Source organism: Penicillium canariense (assembly GCF_028826845.1).
Source record: "Penicillium canariense strain IBT 26290 chromosome Unknown utg000003l_segment0_segment0, whole genome shotgun sequence".
In the NCBI taxonomy this organism is placed as follows: Eukaryota; Fungi; Ascomycota; class Eurotiomycetes; order Eurotiales; family Aspergillaceae; genus Penicillium; species Penicillium canariense.
Genome location: NW_026622730.1, coordinates 3749885 through 3770424, shown reverse-complemented (window position 1 = coordinate 3770424; position 20540 = coordinate 3749885). Strand labels below are relative to the sequence as shown.

General features: G+C 56.5%; 9 protein-coding genes across 9 annotated transcripts; 5 read left to right on the top strand and 4 right to left on the bottom strand.

The window, feature by feature from the left end:
* Nucleotides 1-264: 264 nt before the first annotated feature.
* On the top strand, nt 265-1037 carry N7482_006225 (uncharacterized protein; the record flags this gene model as incomplete). Its single annotated transcript, XM_056688350.1, has 2 exons — nt 265-465; nt 543-1037. The coding sequence occupies 2 exons, from the start codon at nt 265-267 to the stop codon at nt 1035-1037; spliced, it is 696 nt and encodes a 231-aa protein (XP_056543905.1).
* Nucleotides 1038-1168: 131 nt separating this feature from the next.
* On the bottom strand, nt 1169-3370 carry rok1 (RNA-dependent ATPase ROK1; the record flags this gene model as incomplete). Its single annotated transcript, XM_056688349.1, has 1 exon — nt 1169-3370. One exon carries the CDS (start codon nt 3368-3370, stop codon nt 1169-1171), a length of 2202 nt encoding a protein of 733 aa, XP_056543904.1.
* A 539-nt stretch (nt 3371-3909) lies between these two features.
* On the bottom strand, nt 3910-4763 carry N7482_006223 (F1F0 ATP synthase subunit g; the record flags this gene model as incomplete). Its single annotated transcript, XM_056688348.1, has 3 exons — nt 3910-4153; nt 4227-4311; nt 4517-4763. 3 exons carry the CDS (start codon nt 4761-4763, stop codon nt 3910-3912), a joined length of 576 nt encoding a protein of 191 aa, XP_056543903.1.
* A 1960-nt stretch (nt 4764-6723) lies between these two features.
* On the top strand, nt 6724-7968 carry N7482_006222 (NAD(P)-dependent alcohol dehydrogenase; the record flags this gene model as incomplete). Its single annotated transcript, XM_056688347.1, has 2 exons — nt 6724-6890; nt 6975-7968. 2 exons carry the CDS (start codon nt 6724-6726, stop codon nt 7966-7968), a joined length of 1161 nt encoding a protein of 386 aa, XP_056543902.1.
* An 878-nt stretch (nt 7969-8846) lies between these two features.
* agdC (putative alpha-glucosidase) lies at nt 8847-11907 on the top strand (the record flags this gene model as incomplete). Its single annotated transcript, XM_056688346.1, has 7 exons — nt 8847-9060; nt 9123-9733; nt 9792-10035; nt 10101-10169; nt 10232-10720; nt 10802-10910; nt 10971-11907. The coding sequence occupies 7 exons, from the start codon at nt 8847-8849 to the stop codon at nt 11905-11907; spliced, it is 2673 nt and encodes an 890-aa protein (XP_056543901.1).
* A 1297-nt stretch (nt 11908-13204) lies between these two features.
* Nucleotides 13205-13891, bottom strand: N7482_006220 (uncharacterized protein; the record flags this gene model as incomplete). The annotated part of the gene is made up of 1 exon (XM_056688345.1): nt 13205-13891. The coding sequence occupies one exon, from the start codon at nt 13889-13891 to the stop codon at nt 13205-13207; it is 687 nt and encodes a 228-aa protein (XP_056543900.1).
* A 182-nt stretch (nt 13892-14073) lies between these two features.
* On the top strand, nt 14074-15304 carry N7482_006219 (glycoside hydrolase family 16 protein; the record flags this gene model as incomplete). Its single annotated transcript, XM_056688344.1, has 2 exons — nt 14074-14445; nt 14507-15304. 2 exons carry the CDS (start codon nt 14074-14076, stop codon nt 15302-15304), a joined length of 1170 nt encoding a protein of 389 aa, XP_056543899.1.
* Nucleotides 15305-16748: 1444 nt separating this feature from the next.
* On the bottom strand, nt 16749-18242 carry N7482_006218 (uncharacterized protein; the record flags this gene model as incomplete). The annotated part of the gene is made up of 1 exon (XM_056688343.1): nt 16749-18242. One exon carries the CDS (start codon nt 18240-18242, stop codon nt 16749-16751), a length of 1494 nt encoding a protein of 497 aa, XP_056543898.1.
* Nucleotides 18243-18918: 676 nt separating this feature from the next.
* N7482_006217 (threonine--tRNA ligase MST1) lies at nt 18919-20505 on the top strand (the record flags this gene model as incomplete). Its single annotated transcript, XM_056688342.1, has 1 exon — nt 18919-20505. The coding sequence occupies one exon, from the start codon at nt 18919-18921 to the stop codon at nt 20503-20505; it is 1587 nt and encodes a 528-aa protein (XP_056543897.1).
* Between the last annotated feature and the right edge of the window lie 35 nt (nt 20506-20540).

The following is a 20540-nucleotide window of genomic DNA, read 5'->3' as shown; positions in this document are numbered from 1 at the left end:
ACGCCAAAAAATGACTTGGATATTCAAATGACACACATCCAGTCGAAATACTCTCCATGATTCTACCTGCCTTCCTCATGGGTACTCCTGCAGATCTGCGAAATTTCACTTTACCCCCAGGTTGAGATGCATAGGCCACCACCGAAGAATCGCAAGTCACTATAAACTTGAAGACCCTACCAGCACTCATACCCCTTTGCGCAAAAGCAAAACTCCAAAGCAAACGCATATATACCTGGCGGAAAATACCCGGGCTCAACAACAATGGTCATCGGCCTCTTAGCCCTCACATCGATCCCGACTGTCACGGGCGTGGCGTTCGGGGTCAGCGAGCAGCGCAAATCGAACCAGCGCAAGGAAGATGCGAGGCGACTGGCCAAATTCAACATTGACGTCGAATGTGACGGCGAGACAGATGATGATCGGGACGTCAATGGGCGAAGACTAGTCGTACGGAATGACAAGGTAAGCATCTATAATCTGCAACAACTACACACCCCGATGTTTGCAATAGTTCCATACGAACCATTACCCCTCCGCAGATCTACCTGGACCATCCCAACCCCACAGACCGTTCAATTCCTGCCTTCACAGCCCTCGCCTTCTACATTGAATACCCGGAACTCGACGAAACCAAGCACCTCGACCGGGGGCTCGGCCTGCCCACCTACGTGTCCGCCAACCCACCCCTGCTCAACTGGATCTTCGCCGATGAGAATACCCATGAGCTGAAGTATGGGAATCGTACGCAGAGCGTGGCACATATTGTCGGGCCATGGGACTGGACGGAGGATGAACGGGTGATTACCCTTGAGGGGAGTAAGAACTTTGTGGCGGTCGAAGAGAGTGAAGGGGAGTGGGCGCTGTATTTTGATGGCGATGGGGACGAATGTGGCGCTATATTGGAGGAACAGGGGAAGCTTGATTGCGCATTTGTGCCTGTCCGGATGGTGAGGAGGCCGGCGGAGGAGCCGCCGCCTCCACCGCAGCAGAGTTCCGGCCAGGCTGAAGGTGAAGGTCAGGGGAAATCGGGGTGAGGGCGGATATCTTGGAAGAATGATCCCATTTTCATGATTGAATGCGTTCACGTGGTGATGATTATTTAGCTTCTAGTTCATAGTTTCATAGTCCAGAGTCCAGTACAGAATACATCCACAAGCATCTACATCTAATCCTCCAACCCCTTCCAACTACCATTATCACTCTCCTCAGCTCCCCGAGAAGCATTCGCCTTGCGGTTGCGACTCGCCTCAATAGCCCCCTTCTTGCGGTTCTCCATGCGCCTCTCAAACCCACTCTTGGTACTAATCCTGGTCCCACGCATACCTTTGCCCTCACCCTCCTTATCCTTGCCCAGCTGCTTCGACACCTGCCGCGCCTTGACACCATGCTTCTTGAGCTCCTTCTTATCGTTCTTGCTCAGGTCCGGAAGCGAGTCAAGCAGCCACCTCTGGATCGACTTTTTGCCCTCGGTGCCGCGCAGCTTCTCGCTGACGTCGATAATGTTGGCGATACTCTTGACGTAGGGAATATCTTCCTTCGTGTAGTACGTAACGGCGATACCGCCCGCGCGGCCTGCACGACCGGTCCGGCCCACTCGGTGCACATAGACGGCGGCGGAGTTGGGGATATCGTAGTTTACGACGCCGTTGATGCCGCGGAAGTCCACGCCACGGGCAAGCAGGTCGGTTGTCACCAGGATCCAGATCTCGCCCTTGCGGAAGTCCCGCATGATTTCGGAGCGCTGGCTGTCGGACAGGTCGGAGTGCAGGACGGCGATACGCGAGGACCCGCCGGCTTCGGCCGGTATGTCGTATTTCAGCTCGGAGTGGAGGGCGATGGCACGGGGGATGGTTTGCGTGAAAATGAGGAATGGAGGACGCAGGCGGACGTCAGACGCCGTGGCGGCAGTTGGGCGGAGGAGTTGACGCAGGCCGAGGAGCTTGCCTTGCTCAGTGGCGGCGTAAACGAGTTTGTGCTCGATATTGGGGATTGCGGAGTCTTTGAGACCGACGACGAGACGAACGAGTGGGTGTTGTGTTGTCTGCCCGATGTCGTCTTGTCGCTCTTTGATTGTCGACCGGGTGATATCATCGATGTTGGAGCCCATCGTCGCAGACCAGAGGCTCACGCGCAGATCGGGGTGGACGCATGAGCGCCAAATGCCGAGAGTCTGCTCGCGGAAAAGCGGGTCAAGTAGCACATCGGCTTCATCGAGAACCAAGCTTCGCACAAGGGGCAATCTTGCCATGGTGGTTGTCTGGTGGGCGGATAGGGCGTTCACAAGCTGAAGGGGTGTAGTGACCAGGATATCACTCTTGGTGACCGGAGCATTGCTACGGGCCTTCTTCGGCTTGTCGTCGTCTTCCTCGTCGTCTGACCTTGATGCCTCGCTGTCCTCGTCGAGGACATTTGCCTCGCCTTCGTCCTCGCGTTCCACCACGCGCATACCCTTTTTCATCAAAGTGATTTTGACACCAGTACCCGCCACCAATTTCCGGCCTTCGTTGACAATCTGACTTGCCAGCTCCTTGGTCGGCGCAACAACAATCGACAAAATGCCATGCTCATCAGATTGCGAGGAGTGATGGTGCCGAACAATCTTGTTAATCACCGGGATCAAAAACGACAGCGTCTTTCCGCTACCAGTTGGCGCGACAACCAGCAAATCCGGTTCCTCAGTAGTCTTCGAGGAAACGCAAGAATCGCCCAGCAAAAGAGGCAAAGTTCCCAATTGCACTTCCGTAGGCACTGTGAATCCCTGCTCCGCAACATTCTCAGCCAGTCGCCGAGAGATCTTGTACCTCGTACGCAGCTCCTTGAACGAGGTCAGCGGCTGGGGGTACATGCGCCGCGCGCGCTTCTGTTCCTTTTTGCTGAGTACGGGTGTCTCCTCTTTCTTTTGCTTCTTCTTTTTCTTTTTAGATTCTTTGGTGATGGGAGGCTGGGGCTGGATCACGTCCAGGTCACGCAGATCAGTCACCTTGATCTTATGCGAGTTCAAAATAGTGCGACGCTCGACTTCATCCATTTCATCATCTTCATCGGATCCATCGTCTTGGTCAGACGTCTGGTCCTGGTCGCTCTTGGACGGTGCAGATGCCTCCGCCTTTGCTGCGGAAGAGCGCTTGGAGGACTGGAAAAAGTCCAGCTCGGCGGCATCATCTCCGGCCTCTTCGTCGTCGACGGCCGCGGCTCTCTTCCTCTTCTTCCTATTCTTCGCCGCCTCGAGCTTCTCGCCCTCGGCGGTGCGGAAAAGCTGCGGATTCGCCGCCTTGCCCGTCGAGGGCAGGGGGGCAGCGGGCTCTGTGCCCGGCGCAGCGGCCGACTTGAATCTGGTTGACCGAGTCAACAGTCTGAAAGCATCCATGCTGGATGGGTGATTTTGTGGCAGGTAGATCGGACTTCGTCTTGGAACTTTTGAGCCTTGGACTTTAATATTTTGGCAGAAAAAAAAGGGACCCGCATCTCCATCCGGACCAATCAGCGTTGTCCGGCAGCCACAGCCGATCACCGCGCAGAACGCCCGCGATGCCAGAAAATATACGAGATGCACCAGGGTGATGGGGGCTGGAACCCAGGATTGATAGTTCAATCCCCAGAGGAAGTAAATGCCGGTTGCATTTCTTCCATAATTGACCCTACCATACGAAATTGGAGGGTGGAAGATGTGCTATTGCACGACTGCTACAGCGCAACACCAATCAGAATACGGTAGGGAAAGTTTGTGTCACAATACCCGGAAAACCAGGCTCAAATGAATTGCAAAGAAAATGATTCTATCTCAGACAACAGTTTATATTCCATCGTCTATCATACAGAGCACAGCACGCGGCGGAGATAAGGGGAGGATCACATAGGGAAAAGAAAGGGTTGGTTAATTAAAGAAAGCACAAGTATTTTCCAACTCTAGTGGTGTGCAGCCTCGCCTCGGTAGCCGACGATGTTCATGCGGCCAATCATCTCGCCGACGGTGAAGAAACCGATGACCTCGGCGGCGGTGACACCGACCAGGGCGATCTCCTTGGCGTTGGCGTTGCGGACCCGGGTCAGGAAGCGCTGGGGAGAGGGGATGCTGAGGTTCTTGATAGCGGCAGGGTTGCGGGCGACGTTGATCAGAGGCTGGAAGTATGACTGGAAAGTGGCCATGTTGCTGGACAAGATAGGCAGGATGTTAGATCCGGGGGCTGAAGTGGAGAAGGCTAGATGGTGTGCTTGTGACTTACGGAGGAGTCATGTTCTGGCCACGGAACACCAGCTTGCCGAGCTCAAGGCCGACGCGGGAGTAGTAGATCGTCGGGGGGATCATAGCTATCGTCAATATCAAAGTCAGTCATGCCGTCATGTCCAGATGGATTCTTGAGGTTGGATTCGTCAACAAGGAGGTCCTGGAAGGCCCCAGCACGACTCGCATCGTAACAATTGAAGGCCCATTCCCTCCTTCATCAACAATTCACAATCTCTCCATCCAATATAGGGGAGAAACTGGATTCCAAGCAGTCGGGTGATATCTTACAGTCGACGAACTTCACAACCTTGCCAACGGGACCGCCAACCTTCCGCAAGGCCGAGGCGGCATTGGAAAGAGCCGGGCCAGCGGCAGCAGTAGCCTTGGACAGACCCTCTTGAGCCTTGGAAGCAGCGGAGGAGGCAGTCTGGCTAGCCTTGTTGGCGGCCTCGGAGGTGGAAGAGGCATGTCTGACAACGGTGCGCCGGGTCAGGAACTGCGATTGCCGCAGGACGGCGCGGGTGGCGGCGGGCATCTTGGAGGGTGCGAGGAGGCAGAGGAGGGAGTGAAGTTGAAGAGACCAAGCACAGATCACCCGGGAGAATAGCTGGTGGAGGGACGGAGGGAGTCCAATAGCGATTTTACCTGCGCAACGACAGAACCAGAATCTGCGGATTAAAGGCTCGGGAATTTCAGGGAACGGGTCACGTGATGGTCCTGCCGGTGTGCCTGAATTGCCAGTAAACAATCGCCATTGCAAGACGAAGAATAATGTTTTCGCGATGTTGTAATGAGAAGCAGTGGTTTTGCAGCCCTTCCAGGCGGCTTGGCTAGAGAGGGGGAGGCGAGATGGTGAGCGTGACGGATCTACTCCATCCAGTTGCTCCTACTATATACTCCGTACCTGGGTCCGACCCAACGGGCAATAGCACTAGCCGCAACCACCCTTGACCTTGATCGAATATTAAGCTATCATGTACCTACATTTTCTGGTGCAAATCCAGTCTGAAAAAGTGAATCAGGCTTCTTTTGACTTCCATTGCCATCTATCATCTCAGGCACACGTCATGACATCCTCTCACCATCTCTGTATCATGCAAGAAGTAGATCCCTAGATACCCGGATGGGTATATATATACCCAAGGATAAATAGCCCACCTTGTAAGAAGCAGATGGTGTCACTGCTTGTCGTCACCGGATAGTCTAATGGCCGCGCATCTCGACAGGACACAGGGCCCAGTCGGCTTTTGGCTGGGATGAAAGCTCGGGTAAATACCCGGGGCTACCTACTGTCGGCACTACGTTTCCGTCCAGCCCAGACCCGGAGCATTTTGAGCCAACGACACGGCACTGCTAGGATCCTCATCACTACTGGAAGACCTCTATCCGGGCTGGTGTCACCCAACCACCTACGTTTATCTGCAAGTTAAGTGAATCTTTCTCGGTCCAGAGATTCATCCAAAGTACGGTAGACCGACAAGTTGGAGATAAGTATTTCCTTATTGTTAATATTGTTAATCAAGGGATTCGTTCAAATCCCGGTGGGGATTGTCCGCTGCAGATAAGCTATTCCTTCTACTAATCTGTTCTGATTTTGATCGTCAATGGCGCCTGGGATTATACACGGGGCCCCCTGGCAATGTGACGGTGGGGGTTTCACTACGGAACTGATCGGAGAGAATGTGTTTCGTGGGCTGCGAGCACACTTGTCTCGATCGAAGACAAAGCCCCAATCTGGGACGTTGCAGTCGAACCTTTTGCTCTTCATGAGCGATTCGACTATCTCAGCCCAAAGACCAAGAGAACTCTACGACGAGCGAGGATGTTTGCTCTGTTTGCGGCAAAACGCCATGCCGCCTCTGCCGCTCGACCAAAAACTCCATCAACCAGACGCGCTTCCGCCGGAGAATTGCCACTTCAGGGCCATGGAAGGGTTCTGGAAGGGGTCGCTCTGCTGTGAATGGACACGACCTTTCAGGAGCGCAGAATGAATTCTCCGGGAATGAGATACCCCGTTTGCAAGCCAGGTTGCTGGAGAGGGCGTCTCTTAAACTTCCAGGGCCTGCATTTACCCGATAGCCGACCATCGGATTCGGTCCGTACGTGGTTGAAGTGAGGTCTACTCCAGCAGAGTCTCCGCTGGGAGGGACTGGAACCGGCCTGGACTGCCTCGTAAGGAACTGGGCGGGCAGGTCGACCCCGCGCGGTTAAATCAGTCGTTCCACCCCCCACCCCCCGCTCCACTTTTTTCTCCAGTCGACGGGAGACGTGGACCACTGTTGGTTACAATGGAGTCACTGGAGTAACTCCGTCCCCTCCATTCTTGTCGATGCCAGTGTGACGCCCACGAAGGGGAAAAGGTGTGGGCTCCTACTGATCACCTGCACATTGCACTTTTGCTGCCCGAGTATTTAAGTAGTTGCGCACGCCTCATGTAGAAGCCTTTTTAACTCCCCTGCCCCTCCACCCCTGTCCCAATCGTCCATATCCCCACCATGTCTACCGCTACAACCGTCTCGAAGACCAACATTGGTGTCTATACCAACCCCAAGCATGACCTGTGGATTGCCGAGACGACCCCCAAAGTAGAGGATGTCCAGAGCGGCCAGGGCCTCAAGCCCGGCGAGGTGACGATCGAGGTGCGCAGCACTGGCATTTGCGGGTAAGGCGACTCCATCCGGCTCAGACGAGACCCGGGGAAACTTGGTTGAATGGCAATCGCTAATTCCACATCGGCAACGAACAGATCCGATGTGCACTTCTGGCACGCGGGCTGCATCGGCCCTATGATTGTCACCGGCGACCACATCCTCGGCCACGAATCGGCCGGTCAGATCGTCGCGGTCGCGCCCGATGTGACCTCTCTCAAGCCCGGCGACCGTGTCGCAATCGAACCCAACGTCATCTGCAACGCCTGCGAGCCCTGCCTGACGGGCCGCTACAACGGCTGCGAGCGCGTCGCATTCCTATCCACCCCACCTGTAGACGGCCTTCTGCGCCGCTATGTCACTCACCCGGCCATCTGGTGCCATAAGATCGGCGACATGAGCTATGAGAATGGGGCTCTGCTGGAGCCTCTCAGTGTGACTCTGGCGGCCGTCGAGCGCAGCGGGCTGCGCCTGGGCGACCCCCTGCTCATCACCGGTGCGGGTCCCATCGGTCTAATCTCGCTGCTCAGCGCGCGCGCCGCCGGTGCATGCCCCATTGTCATCACCGACATTGACGAGGGCCGCCTGGCCTTTGCCAAGTCTCTGGCCCCCGAGGTGCGCACCTACAAGGTGCAGATAGGCCTCTCGGCCGAGGAGTCTGCGGCGGGGATCATCAACGCCCTGAACGACGGCAAGGGCTCTGGCCCGGATGCCCTGCGCCCCAAGCTGTGCCTGGAGTGCACCGGTGTCGAGAGCAGTGTCAACTCGGCCATCTGGAGCATGAAATTTGGCGGCAAGGTGTTTGTGATCGGTGTCGGCAAGAACGAGATGACGATCCCCTTCATGCGCCTCAGCACCCAGGAGATCGACTTGCAGTACCAGTACCGCTACTGCAACACCTGGCCGCGTGCCATCCGCCTGGTGCAAAATGGCGTGATTGACCTGCGCAAGTTGGTGACCCACCGCTTCGCGCTCGAGGATGCCCTCAAGGCCTTTGAGACCGCTGCCAACCCGAAAACCGGCGCCATCAAGGTGCAGATTATGAGCTCGGAGGAGGATGTCCAGAAGGCTTCGGCTGGTCAGAAGATCTAAGCGGACTAGGAGGATTGATGATGAATGAATTGGAATGATGGAAAGGGGAGGGGGGCTGCCCACCGATCTTTCGACCCGGGGATTTTGATCACAGCGGCGTTTCAGATGATGAATTTTCTAACATACGACACGAATGATGTCTAGAGATGCCCACCGGGCGCATAGAGAGACCATGAAATGAATTTCCTTTTTGTTCAGATGCCTCGACCAGACCGGTGGTAAAAGCAATTGATCCAAGTGCAATTGCAGCAATTGATATTTTTGGGGGGAAAAGGGGGCAGGGCGGACCTGGCGAGCTGTGGAGTTGGGTATTCTCGCAGTTGGGAGTGGGAGACGTATCAATGTCCCCACACAAGCCGCCATCCGAAGTATAGCAGAGTCTGCCGCGCGCGAACCAAACCACTCCGCAACTGCCAACCGCCGACGACCAGCTTTGTCCCTCGGTCAGGTTTTCGGCCTCGTTCGGCTCTAGGCTGGGCAAACCAATGGTGGCCCACGCGAGCATGGATGCAACCCCAGATGGACCCTGCCGATCGGCCAAGCCATGCTGTCCGATAATTGCCCGCGTCTCCGCATGTTCTTTTTTGGAGCGTGGCACAAGCAGAACATGGCCATGGCGATAACTACACCGCCAACACAAGCTGGGCAGCCGGCCTCACTGGGCCGGTCTTGGTATGACCACATCTCGCTCTCCTCGCCTTGCTTTCGCACATTCATCGGACCCCTCTCCCCTCACCCGGTGTCTTGTACACCATCCCATTTCCACCCAGCCTCCCAACCTCTGAATCGCCACAGGTCCGATTTAAAACCCGTCACATTCCCCACTCTTCTTCCCCCTTGTTGTGCATTCAACCGCTTTTCCAGGCGATTTTCTCAACATGCGGGGATCACTGCTCCTCTTCGCCCCCTTTGTGGGAGCCGCGGTCCTCGGACCCCGGGCTGGCAGCCCGGACGATTGTCCTAGCTACAAAGCTGTAAACATCAATGAGCAAGGCCAGTCTCTGACGGCAGATCTCACTCTCGCGGGCGACCCCTGTAACTGCTACGGCACCGACTTGGAGAACCTGAAGCTGCTCGTGGAGTACCAGACCGGTTCGTATAACCATGTCCACCCCCTGACCAGATACGGATAAGCTTATCTTAACCCTATCCAGACGACCGCCTGCACGTTGTCATCTACGACGCCGAGGAGGATGTCTACCAGGTCCCAACTTCAGTGCTGCCGCGGCCTCAGGCCCACGGCGACCACCACAAGAAACAGCCTGCTATCCGCTTCGACTATCAACCTGAACCTTTCAGTTTCCGTGTGCTGCGTGATCAGGAAGTGCTGTTTGATACCTCGGACACCAGCCTGATCTTCCAGAACCAGTACCTCAAGCTCCGGACCTGGCTGCCGGCGGACCCGCACCTTTACGGCCTGGGCGAGCACTCCGACTCGCTTCGTCTGCCAACGAAGAACTACACGCGCACCTTGTGGAGCCGGGATGCGTACAGCATACCGGAAAACACAAACTTGTACGGCAACCACCCGGTGTATGTGGACCATCGCGGGGATGCTGGCACGCACGGCGTGTTTTTCTTGAACTCCAATGGGATGGATATCAAGATCGATCAGACCGACGATGGGCGCCAGTACCTGGAGTACAACACCATCGGTGGCGTCCTTGATTTCTACTTCTTGGCTGGCCCTACACCCAAGGATGTGGCTAAGCAGTATTCGGAGATTGTGGGCCTTCCTGCGATGCAGAGCTACTGGACTTTTGGTGTATGTTTTTGTTGAATGGGTTTTGTAGGATCGTGTCACCCCGCTAAGTTGATTCTAGTTCCACAACTGCCGCTATGGATACCGTGATGTCTATGATGTTGCCGAGGCGGTTTACAATTACAGCCTTGCTCGCATTCCGTTAGAGACTATGTGGACGGATATCGACTACATGTATGGCCGTCGTGTGTTTACTCTGGATCCGCAGCGGTTCCCGATAGACAAGATGCGTGAGTTGGTTGATCATCTGCACAAGCATAACCAGCACTATATTGTCATGGTGGATCCAGCTGTTAGTGACAGCGGTCAGTATACCCTGCTCCTCTTGCCAAAGCAGCTCTTTGGAGGACACTGACATCGATGTGGACAGACAACGGAGCTGCCAATCGAGGTAAAGAAGCAGGCGTCTTCCTCACCCGCGGCGATGACCTCTATCAAGGTAAGCTCTCTCCTCATTCACACAGCCCTCGTCCCCAGGTTCCTTCTCACCATTACGTACAGGCGCCGTCTGGCCCGGTGTCACCGTCTACCCCGACTGGTTCCACCCGGGCACGCAAGACTGGTGGAACGATGAATTCAGCCGGTTCTTCTCCGCGGACGGCGGTGTTGACATCGACGGCCTATGGATCGACATGAACGAGGCCGCCAACTTCTGCCCCTGGCCCTGCGAGGACCCCGCCGCGTACGCAAAGGACAACGACCTGCCCCCCGCTGCTCCGGCCGTCCGCGATTCGTCGCCGCGCCCGCTGCCCGGTTTCCCGTCTGACTTCCAGCCCAAGACGTCGCCAGCTGCCAAGCGTTCTGACACTGTCAAAGCCCGTAGGGGTAAGGGCAGCAAGGCGGGCTTGCCTGATCGGAACCTCCTGTCGCCACCGTATCAGATTGCTAATGCGGCTGGGTCGCTGAGCAACAAGACCATTGATACGGATCTTGTGCATGCTGGGGATGATTCATATGTGGAGTACGACACTCATAACCTTTATGGAACCAGTGAGTAATGTCCAGCTTGGGGGAGATGCGGTGTTTTCCTACATAATGTTGGGCATCCATGCATGCTGACGCGGAGATCAGTGATGAGCTCTGCCTCTCGTGAGGCCATGATCCAGCGCCGCCCGAAAGTGCGTCCTCTGGTGATTACTCGTAGCACCTTCGCCGGTGCAGGTGCTCATGTCGGCCACTGGTAAGTCCATACCGGCTCCTCTCCCATTCCACGCACTTCTTCTAACCCTCACACGACCAGGCTTGGCGACAATCTCAGCCAATGGGACAAGTACCGCACCTCCATTGCGCAGATGCTCGCCTTCGCCTCGATCTTCCAGATTCCCATGGTCGGCTCGGACGTCTGTGGCTTTGGCGGCAACACGACCGAGGAGCTCTGTGCACGCTGGGCCACCCTGGGCGCCTTCTACCCATTCTACCGCAACCACAACGAGATCTCCTCGATCCCACAGGAGTTCTATCGGTGGCCGACCGTCGCCGACGCCGCGCGCAAGATCATCGAGATCCGCTACCGGCTACTGGACTACCTGTACACGGCGTTCCACCAGCAGACGCAGACCGGCGAGCCTTTCCTACAGCCGCTCTTCTACGTGTACCCCTCCGACGCAAACACCTTCGCCAACGAAGCGCAGTTCTTCTACGGCGACGCGCTGCTGATCTCACCCGTCCAGGACGTCGGGCAAACCTCGGTGGACGCCTACTTCCCCAACGACATCTTCTACGACTGGCACAGCGGCGCCACCGTCCGCGGCCACGGCGCTCCCGTGCACCTGTCCAACATCGGCATCACCGAGATCCCGATCCACATCCGCGGCGGCAGCGTGATCCCCCTGCGCGCAACGAGCGCCATGACCACGACCGAGCTGCGCCGCCGTGGCTTCGAGATCTTAGTGGCGCCGAACCTGAGCGACTATGCCTCCGGTTCGCTGTACCTGGATGACGGCGAGTCGCTGCAGACCGATCGCAGCTCCCAGATCGAGTTCGAGTATCGTCGTGGCCACCTCACTATCCGCGGTCAATTCGGGTATTCGGCTAATGTGGTGATTGAGTCCGTGACTGTGCTGGGGCAGAATCGCCCGCCGAAGCAGAAGCGCGGGGTGGAGTTTGACGCAGCGCGGCACAGTGTGACGAAGAAGGTGAACATCGCGTTGTCAGGGCCTGCTGAGGTTGATATTTAGGGGGTGGGGAAGAATCCCCCTCTTCTCCTTGTTTTGTCCCATTAGTTGCTATCTTCATTCCCTGGGGATCGGGAAGATGGTGATGTTGGAGGGGAGAGGGTGCCAGAATTTAGCACTTGGTTTCTCTTTTGGTCCTGTTCTTGGCGATCGCTTCAGTGCCGCCTCAGACAGCTGTCTTAGGGCTGTGGTCAGTGCGATCTATTTAGGGAGAGGACCCGGGGCCGAACCCGCCGCATGTCTCTCGCATCTAAAAATGGGCACTACGTAGAGAGAGAGAGGATCACAATCATTAATTAATTTTCCGCCTTAACGCCCGGTTTTTTTCACCAAACAGGGACCTCATTACTACTGGCCTGGACCACAGGGGCCGAGAGTAGGTGACAACGGGATACTCCGTAGATGGGATGAATCGAGTTGCCAGGGTCCACGTGAACCTAAAGGGTCGAAGTTAGATCACAGGGACCCGGCATCAACCCCAAACCGCCAAGAGGGTAGTAGTGTTAGAGCCCCTGGAAGTATCGCTTCTAGGAGGAGATGAGGCTATGAAATGGAACAAGGATCACACATGGCCCCCTTCGAACCCAGGATTGTCTGGAAAACCATTTCGATCCCACCTAAGAGTGCCAAGCGTTGGTTCCTGCGTTGGCCCAACTCAATACAGCACCACCCTTGAGCCAGGATGGCCAATCCGGTGATTGGATGGACTTCCCCGGAAGCCACGAGGCCAACAAAGGCGAATTCAATCTATTTTCGGCTTCATTTCCGTTGTCCGGTGGGGTTTTTTTAGGGCCCCGGCAGGTGATTCAGAGCATCCTTGACCCCGTGAGTGGTGCGGTAAGGGCCGAGTCTGCGTCCGTGGGAGGGGTGGCAATGGACGGTCGCATTGGGCGGCGCTAGCACGGACTTTGATGGCCGTATTCTGCTAATTTCAGGCGTCTTACACCGTAAGCAGTTAGTGCACCACTTACTAGTCAGGGCAGTGTGAGAAGAGCGGACACGGGCCGCTGGTTCCAAGTTCGTCTGACAACGATGGGGGGCAATTGGAAGCGAGAAGTGGTCAAGCGCCGAGGAGGCAAGAAGGCGGTGGACCTGGAACCAGACGATGTCATGTTCTCGAGCAATGAGGGTCGAGGCACGGTTGAGGGCCCATGAGATGCATCACGCAACGTGACAGTGTCGTTGATATCATATGTACTCCATACGGAGGACATCCCCGAGAATTGCCCAAATTTCCGTTTTTCCGGTGTCTCAGATCGGGCGCAGTGGTGGGGCTGTTGTGTTCGCTTACTAGGCGGCGTTAGTGTTTCTTAGCATCTCGCAGCCTCTTAGGCCAGCTAGTGAGCGGCGTGGCCCGACGCACGAGAAGACCAGGACCGCCTCTGCTGCAGGCCATCGCCACGGGGCTGCGAGAGGATTTTTCAAATCCCAAATCCCAGGGCCGTCGGGGTTGGGGAGTCAGGATGATCGTCGTGACTATCCAGGGTCTGGATGAAGTACGGCATCCTGGAACCTGATCGTCCGGGATGATCAGCCGATCCTTGCCTTTCAGTTTGGCGGGGGATAGCTGAGTGGAAGGTTGGCAGGGGGGATGAGATGGGGACGTCTCGGGGCCAAGTATACAGTAGTATACCCAGTATACCCAGTATACCCAGGATAAGTAGTATGTACCCCGTATCGCCCGTGCCAGGAGGCTGGGGAGTCCCATCGAACCAACCGCACGGAGAGGAGAGGGGCGGTGTCTCACCGTGCGCGCGACTCCACCAGTGAGGGTTTCCCCAGTAGCTCCTGCGGCGGCTCCACTGCGATCCCTGGTGGAACCGCGTTGCCACGCCGCGGTCCAATCAGCATTGTCAGTCCATGGTGCACCAAAGGAGGCATCCCCTAGTCCAACACGGAGGGACGAGTCATGGTCAGCCTCCTTCGTCTCGGTGGTCGGGCGCCTGCTAGCGTGCAGGTGTGCCGGTGTATACTGTCGGACTTGCATGCGGTACAAAAAGACCCATCACCCGCGCAACCGTGGAGCGCTTTCTCTCTCGGAACCAGGACTATCAGCACACACGCTCCACTCGTTGGCCTCTGTTGTACTGCCTTGCTTTATATCTTCTCCCACAGTCGTTTCCAACCTCCTCACTCCCACACACACACCTGTGACACATTCTTTCCACCATGCCGTCTCTCTTTCAGTACGCCACTGCGGCTCTGGCCGTCGCCGTCCCCTTCGCCGCGGCGCAGACCTTCACCGACTGCAACCCTCTCGACAAGACCTGCCCCGCAGATGCCGGCACCACCGAGTCCAAGATGACCTTTGACTTCACCCAAGCGTCCGGCCTGAGCAAGTGGAAGACCACCGCCAACACCGTCAACGCGGGCTCGAATGGCGCGGCCTTCACCATTCACAAGAGGGGCGAAGCCCCCACCATTGAGACCGACTTCTACATCTTGTTCGGCGAGGTCTCCGTCACCATGATGGCCGCCCCCGGCCAGGGCATTGTCAGCTCCATCGTCTTCGAGTCGGATGACCTGGACGAGATTGACTGGGTAAGCATCATTTTCCCTTTTTCCTTTTTGGTTTACTCCGATTTCCTAACCCTTTGTATAGGAGGCTCTCGGCGGTGATACCACCACCATTGAGACCAACTACTTCGGCAAGGGTGATACCACCACGTACAATCGCGCCACCTGGCCCGCGGTGTCCAACCCCCAGACCACCTTCCACACGTACACGGTGAACTGGCAGAAGGACCAGACCGTCTGGTCCATTGACGGTAACCCCGTCCGCACCCTGAAGTACTCCGATGCCCAGGGTGGCGCCCGCTACCCCCAGACTCCCATGCGCGTGCGCCTCGGTGTCTGGGCTGGTGGTGACTCCGCCAACGGTGAGGGCACCATCGAGTGGGCTGGCGGCGAGACCGACTACTCCCAGGCTCCTTTCTCCATGTACGTCAAGTCCGTGGAGATCACCAACGCCAACCCGGCCGACTCCTACACCTACACCGACAACACCGGCTCTTACGAGAGCATCAAGCTCAGCGGTGCCGTTGCATTGAGCGAGACCTCCAGCTCCAGCTCCTCCGTCTCCTCCACCAGCTCCGACTCGACGAAGAGCTCGACCTCTACCGCCACCACCATGGTGACCGCTACCCAGACTTCGTCTACGGCCAAGAGCACTACCGCGGGCTCCACCGAGGCTTCGTCCTCGGGCACCACCTCCGGCAGCAGCTCGGGCTCGTCCTCGAGCACTACTAGCTCTGGTTCGTCCTCTGGCTCGGCCGCTGGCACTACCTCCAGCACCTCCGCCACCGCGTCCACCACCTTCAATGCCGCCGCCAACGTGGTCGCCAACTACATTGGCCCCCTGTCCCTCCTGGGCCTGCTCACTGCTTTCTTCCAGCTGTAAATTACCAAAAAAGGATTCCCTCCATTTGTTTCTTTTGACGTTCATCGACTTTACGCGCGTCACCTAATCACGTTACTCCCACGGATAAAGCATACTGGGCTGGAACCGGGTTTTGGACAGGAACATGTGGGACGCATTTTTTCATCGCTTATTTTCTTTTCCAGGATGTATCTTTTTTCCTCGACTTGGCGTCCATAAGTGCTTCCGTTTCATGTTTCGCCGCTCGTGTCAAGCTGCTTATCATTCGGGGGAGTCTCTAGTTTGGATCTGCTTTATTAGTCTCATCCCCCAAACATGTATCTATCGATCTCACGCCATCACCAGCCATATTCCCACTAGATTAGTCTGTTCCCCAAATTTGGGACTAATCATCATTCTCTCCATTTTCAATATTCCGGTGCTCTTCACAGAACTGTAACTGTAACTGCAAGTGTGAAACGGACGATCCTGGATCGACGCAAGGCTGAGCCCTCCTATACTCCGTATCTGCTTCTCGCGCGATCTGGAAGGCCTCCACTCTTTCGATCGGCATCGTATCTGCAGCACTCTGTGCCGTGCAACGCAAGATACAGACACAGCACCTAATGAAAAAGAAAAGCTCCGTATCTCTATAACGAGCTCCGCCAGCACGGCTGGTCCTGCCGATATCTTGGGGTTAGGTGTTGGGGGGTATGTGTACTCCATACTGCTTAATACTGATTCGGCGTCTAGGACGGAAACGAGGGAATATGGTAGGGAAAGGTACAGTAACCCCTGCCGAGACCAGATGTGCTAACCTGCAATGCTGGACGGGATACCATATTGCTCTGCCTGGTATCAAGGCAGATGTGGTTGCTTTCAGTGTTGGACCGTGGAAGGGAAGCATTGCAGTCCAGTCTAGAGCATCCCCACTACAGTAGCTAAGATCAGGGTGTGTGCCCTGTTAAATGGAGGCATTCATTATCCCAGAACAGCAGCTTCGGCCGAAGCCGTCCCTATCCATTCTTTCCGGGCTCGCTCTGTGGTGAGATTTGTTTTGCCAGGGACTCGCGGCTGGCATACCGTGGGTGGTTTGCGAAGGGGTTGGACGGCCATGGGGCGGGTGTGCTGGAAACCACGGTAGAGGATTACTTGATCAAAACAGAGTGGAACCGAAGATAGGCCGAACGGGACTGTATGGAGGTGCGGACTCAATTAACAGAAGAAAAAAAGTGGATCGTATGTCATGGCTATCGTCATATGTACTTCATCCCATCGTATCGGATCGCAGTCCCCAAATCAGCCCCCCGCGACGGAACACCCCTTAATAACACCGAAAAAAAAAACCGCGCAACGAAATTTCGTGCCCAAGGAACAGCAGGCCAGACCAAAATCACATCAAATCAAAACGCAATCCCACCGGACCCCCACACCCATACACTAAAGGGCCCTATCGACTAGCCGCACAAGCTTAAGTGGAACCGACTCACCAAGTGGGCCCCAATCGAGGTCGCTGCTTATCGCGCAGCGCCCTCGCTAGCCGGGACACCTCGTCCGCCACGGCATGGTGCTGCGTCGCAGCCAGCCTCAGCAATGCAAGGGTGCTCGTGGGCCGTGCTGGGTCTGCGCTAGACGAAGGCGAAGGCGAAAACGATGGGCCTGCGGGTCGCTCGCGCGTGCTCGAGCTTGCGCCGGCGCCGAACAGCCGCGCGCTGAATCTGGCATAGCTCGAAAGCAAGTGCAGGAGGCCTTCACCGCGCGGTACCACTGCAGGACCGCCCAGCAACGACGCCCGCCGCGCTTCTCGGGATACAATCCCATCAACGGCCTCGAGGTGGTCATCGAGCGTGGCGAACCGCTCGCCCAGCGACTCAGCCTTGTTCCCGATCTGCGCCCGCAGCCGGTCGAGATACTCGGCGCGCCGGCGCAGCTGTGCCGCAAGCCTCGTATCGCGCGCAATGGACGCGGCACTGTCTGGCTCAAGGGCCAGGGGCGACGCAAGCAGACTGTCAACTGCGGAGCGCAGGTCTGCGCGCAGCGAGTCGAACTCCCACGCTGCGGCGCGCAGCGCGGCGTTGCTGCCTTGGAACTCGAGGGCTAGCGCGTTGCGTGCGTCGGGTAGGCTAGTCTGCAGGTCCGACTGCAAGTTGGACAGCATGGACTCGCTTTCTTTGAGAATGTGCGAGAGCGGGGTGAGGGTGGACAGGGTGGTGGTGAAGATGGATTGGAGGTTGTTCTGCGCAACGATGATGGTTTCTTCGGGGGAGATGGGAGCAGCTGTGGATTTGAAGGGGTTGGAGGGCAGGGCTCGCGCTTCGAGAGGAACGCAGCTAGCCGGGTAGAGGGCTTTTAACGTTGGGAAGGCGCAGAGGCCCTGTGCTTGGTAGATGAGTTCGGGGAGAAAGAGGAGGTGCATGATCAGGGCGACGAGGAGCGCGTTGATCGCGGTGAGGAGCAGCGTGCGCTGCTCGCGACAGAGCGACGAGAGCCTTGCAATCACGCTTGGCTTCTTATTTCTATGATCTGGAGCTGCTGAACCAGTGCTCCCAACTGCAGCCCCGGGCTGCTGCTGTATCTGCTCCCCGTTCCGCGCGATCCGGCGCCGCTTCCTCATCTGCGGTGCTTTCTTTTCTGCGGGCCGTATATTGGGTGCGACCCATGATGCCTCTGAGACCGGTATCTCATAGATAGACGGCATGACGAGTTCCGGGCCAGGCGTAGTCCATGACGAGGAGGACGAGGTCAGCGACTGTGCTAGCTGGGCCGGGATTTGGTCCTGGTCCTGGTCATGGTCCAGGTTCGTGTTCTTGTTTGCCGGCTTGCCGATCTTCCTCTCCGTCCTGGGAAGCGGGCTCGGGCTCGAAGGGTCTTTCTCAAGGGTGGGATGCGAGTCATGCTCCTTGATCGATGTTGTTGATGCGACAACCCAGGACTCGCCTAGCACCGAGCGGTCCGGGGTACCGGGTGGTTCTGTTGACATGGTGTCGTACACATATCACGCCCGAGATCGGTGCACTGCGGCGATGGCTCGTCGGGGGGAGTCAGTGGCCAGTGGATACGAGCGTAGAATCGCGTAGTAGAAAAGCCCAGGTTATTGAATGCGATTCTGCTAGGTAATGGCACTGCCTGAAGGGAAGTTGCAGTGACGCGCGACCGTTTCACCTCGCGCAAAGCGGTGGGGTAGGTCGAGGTGGGTTCGGCGGCAAGTGCAGTTGGCCATGCTACACACTCGCTTTCGTTAAAAGATATCCTGACGGAAAATGAGTTAGATTAACAAGTATACGTGACTGAGTGAATCCTTTTTCGGATGAAAGTAAGTGAAAAATCCGCCATAAAAAACCCGACGATCTGGGAATACCAGTGAAGGGTAGCTCCATTGTTTATATATATCCAAGGTTACGGCATAATGAAGCGAAGTTGTTCACGGCAGATTACAAGTATGAGTCAAGGTATGCAGTCTGTCAATCTGGTAGAGTCCCATTTTACCCCATCATTAGGTCCGTCATATTAAATCGGACTTTGTCATGATCAGAGGCGTTTGTTTGGTAGGAAGATATATAGTAGTGGTACCATATTTGCGCGATGGCCGCTAATTGCGGCCGGAGGCAGATCGGCAGGAAAACGCGGCGGAGAAAATGGTTCTCAGCAAACCAACCATGCGCGCAGTCCTCACTCGGCTACGGCCGCGCGCCTGCAATCGGCCTGTGGTCAACCGAGGCCTGCGGTGGCAATCTGAAAGATTGCAATCCTTGTCGACTACCGCATTTCGCCATTGTTCATGCGCTGACGCTGCTAACGGCCGGTCCAACGGCGAAGCTCCCTCACCACCACCACCACCATCACACGACCACCGAGCTCTGGGAACTAGCCAGGAGCTTTTCACCTCGTCCAACTACAGCCCTGGCTCTCCTCTTTTCCTCCCTAACGGCACCCACGTCGTCAACAAGCTCATCTCCTTCCTCCGCACGCAGTACCTCCAATACGGCTTCCGCGAAGTCCTGACCCCAACCATCTACAAGCGCTCCCTATGGGAAGTCTCCGGCCACTGGCAAAATTACAAAGATGACATGTACGAAGTGACCGGTCGCGGTGCATCCGGCGTGACAGAAGGCGAAGTCGGCGAGGATGAATCGTACGGCCTGAAGCCGATGAACTGCCCGGGCCACTGCCTGCTGTTCAAGTCGCAGAACCACTCGTACCGCGAGCTGCCGGTGCGCTATGCGGATTTCAGCCCGCTGCATCGGAACGAAGTCTCCGGCTCGCTGACAGGACTCACACGCGTGCGACGCTTCCACCAGGACGACGGCCACATTTTCTGCCGACCGTCGCAGATCAAATCGGAGATTGCGTCGGCGCTGGGTTTCGTTGACATGGCGATGACCACGTTCGGGCTGGGCCCATACCGATTGGTGCTGTCCACACGGCCAGAGACCGATTACATTGGGACACTGGAGATGTGGGACAATGCAGAGAACCAGCTGCGAGAGGCATTGGATAGTACGGGGCGAAAATGGGCACTGAATGAAGGTGATGGTGCATTCTACGGGCCGAAGATCGATATTCAGCTCCAGGATCAGGCGGGTAAATATCACCAATTGTCCACCATTCAGCTGGATATGAACCTGCCCCAACGCTTTGGACTGGAGTATCAGGTTGCAGAGGGCGAGGAGGACTATAACCCAGCTACACCTGGAGTTGCCACTCCAGTCCTTGTGCATCGCGCTATCTTCGGCTCCCTCGAAAGGTTCTTGGCTCTGCTGATCGAGCATCACGGTGGCCATTGGCCATTCTGGCTGTCGCCACGTCAGGGTATTATCTTGACAGTCAACCAGGATGCAGCTGTAGTACAACAGGCTCACGAAGCCGCGGCTCAATTCTCCGGGTTCAAGGTTCTCCAGAATGACGGGACTGCTGCACCACCACGCCCGTTGTCGTCCGTTGATTCTACATTCCTCGTCGATGTGGATACCAGCGCACAGACACTGGGCAAGAAGATCCAACGAGCCAAGCAAATGAAGTATAATATGATCTTTATCCTGGGCTCGCGCGATGTCGCTGAAGGTGGCATTACCGTGGATGTCACCGGGCAGATGCAGAGCAAGACCGATCCGGAAGCCCAGCAATTCCAAACGTTGATCAAGTCCCAGCTTGGGGAGGACGCGCTGAAGAATGCGCGCGCGGTGAAACTCAAGTTGGGCGCTGTGCATCCATTGCTGGTGCACTTGGAGCGGAATTTCCTGTGATTTTTTTTTCTCAGTTGAGCGGCCCTTGTACTATA